Here is a 1,408-nt window from a genome sequence, read left to right on the forward strand (position 1 = left end):
AAAAAACACCCCCCCCCCCCCCCCCAACTCAATCCAATTAGCAAGTGCTGTAATTTTCAAAGTATGTTGCATCTTTACATGCAACAGGCAGGCCTAAATGCAGAACTTCACTCAGCCTTAACCACGACATGGCAGCCACTTTCTGAATCTGAACTAAGGACATGTAAGTAAAAAAAAAAAAAAAAATCGGCAGTTAAATTTTTCTTCACCTCTTGTACCATTCACAGTTCTCTGTCATCATAAATGAAGCATGCATGAAATTGTCTTTGCTGCAGCCCACAGCGTACCATCAACTGCAATTTCAGTATCCTATATATCACAACAATGAAGCACAGCTTTTAAAATAAAATCTTGAAAGCAAAATTTATTTTTTTTTTTAAAGCAAACTAGACAGGTGTTAATCCTTAATTATATTGGTATGGTATCTTACCATGACTTGCTTCTTTATCTGCTGGAGTTCAAGTTTTATTTTCTGGGAGAGTAGAAAAAAATTGTACACTTTATTACTGTATATAAACCCACATAATCTAGAAATACTAATGAATTTGCATGATCAGTAGCAATGACTATAATCCATGTGAAGAGGAAGGCAGACTGAGCATGGTTTAACTCTATGTCCTCAGCACATGTATAGACATATGCATGTGCACACACATGCATGTTTACTCAGTACTGTGCATTTCCAAACAACAGCACAAGACAGAAGCTAGCAGTGTCCCACAGCAGTAAAGGCAGCCAAATGCATAGGATGGTATTAACAAGAGAAAACCCAGCAGGCCAAAGGAAGTGATTATTTCCCCATATTCAGCACTTGTGAGCCTGTACTGGAAGTGCTGTGTCCAGCTTTAGGCTCCCTGGTAAAAGACAGATGTTGACATGCAAGTCCACTGGAGGGCCATGAAGATGATGGGGGGCTGGAGCACACTGTGTTGCAGGTGGGGGGGAAGAGGAAAGAGAGAGATGGGTTTGTTCAGCTTTAAGAAAAGATGGCTAAATGGCAATCATACTGCAGCCTACAACTACCTAATGTTCCCTAGAGGTCCTTTCTAATCCAAATTATTTTATTACTTTATCTCTTTCAAAAGACACATGAAACAGGTACAGCTGTAGCATCTTCTATTAACTCTCTCTGGAGATCATCCAGTCCTATCCCCTGCTCAAAGCAGGGGCGACGAGAGCAGGTTGCTCAGGGCTGCGTCCAGTTGGGTTTTGAATATCTCCAGGATAGGGATTCCACAGCCTCTCTGGGTATCCTGTTCCAGTGTTCTACCACCCTTACAGTAAAAAGGGTTTTCTTAGGTTTAAATAGCATTTCCCACATTTTGATCTGTGCCAATTACCTATTGTTCTGTCACCAGACAACACTGGAAAGAACCTGTCCATCTTCTTTATACCTCCCCCCCCCCCC

At 41.5% G+C, this 1,408-nt stretch overlaps 1 protein-coding gene across 1 annotated transcript in view; it reads right to left on the minus strand.

Annotated features, from left to right (window-relative positions):
- MCUR1 (mitochondrial calcium uniporter regulator 1) overlaps nt 1-1,408 on the minus strand; it is a 17,663-nt gene that overhangs the window by 8,197 nt on the left and 8,058 nt on the right. Inside the window, exon 6 of the mRNA XM_010573306.1 lies at nt 431-472. Within this exon, the coding sequence (XP_010571608.1) occupies nt 431-472 (42 nt within the window). The remainder of the gene's footprint in view (nt 1-430; nt 473-1,408) is intronic.

The sequence above is a fragment of the Haliaeetus leucocephalus genome, unplaced genomic scaffold (genome assembly GCF_000737465.1).
Source record: "Haliaeetus leucocephalus isolate CR32 unplaced genomic scaffold, Haliaeetus_leucocephalus-4.0 Scaffold373, whole genome shotgun sequence".
Classification (NCBI taxonomy): domain Eukaryota; kingdom Metazoa; phylum Chordata; class Aves; order Accipitriformes; family Accipitridae; genus Haliaeetus; species Haliaeetus leucocephalus.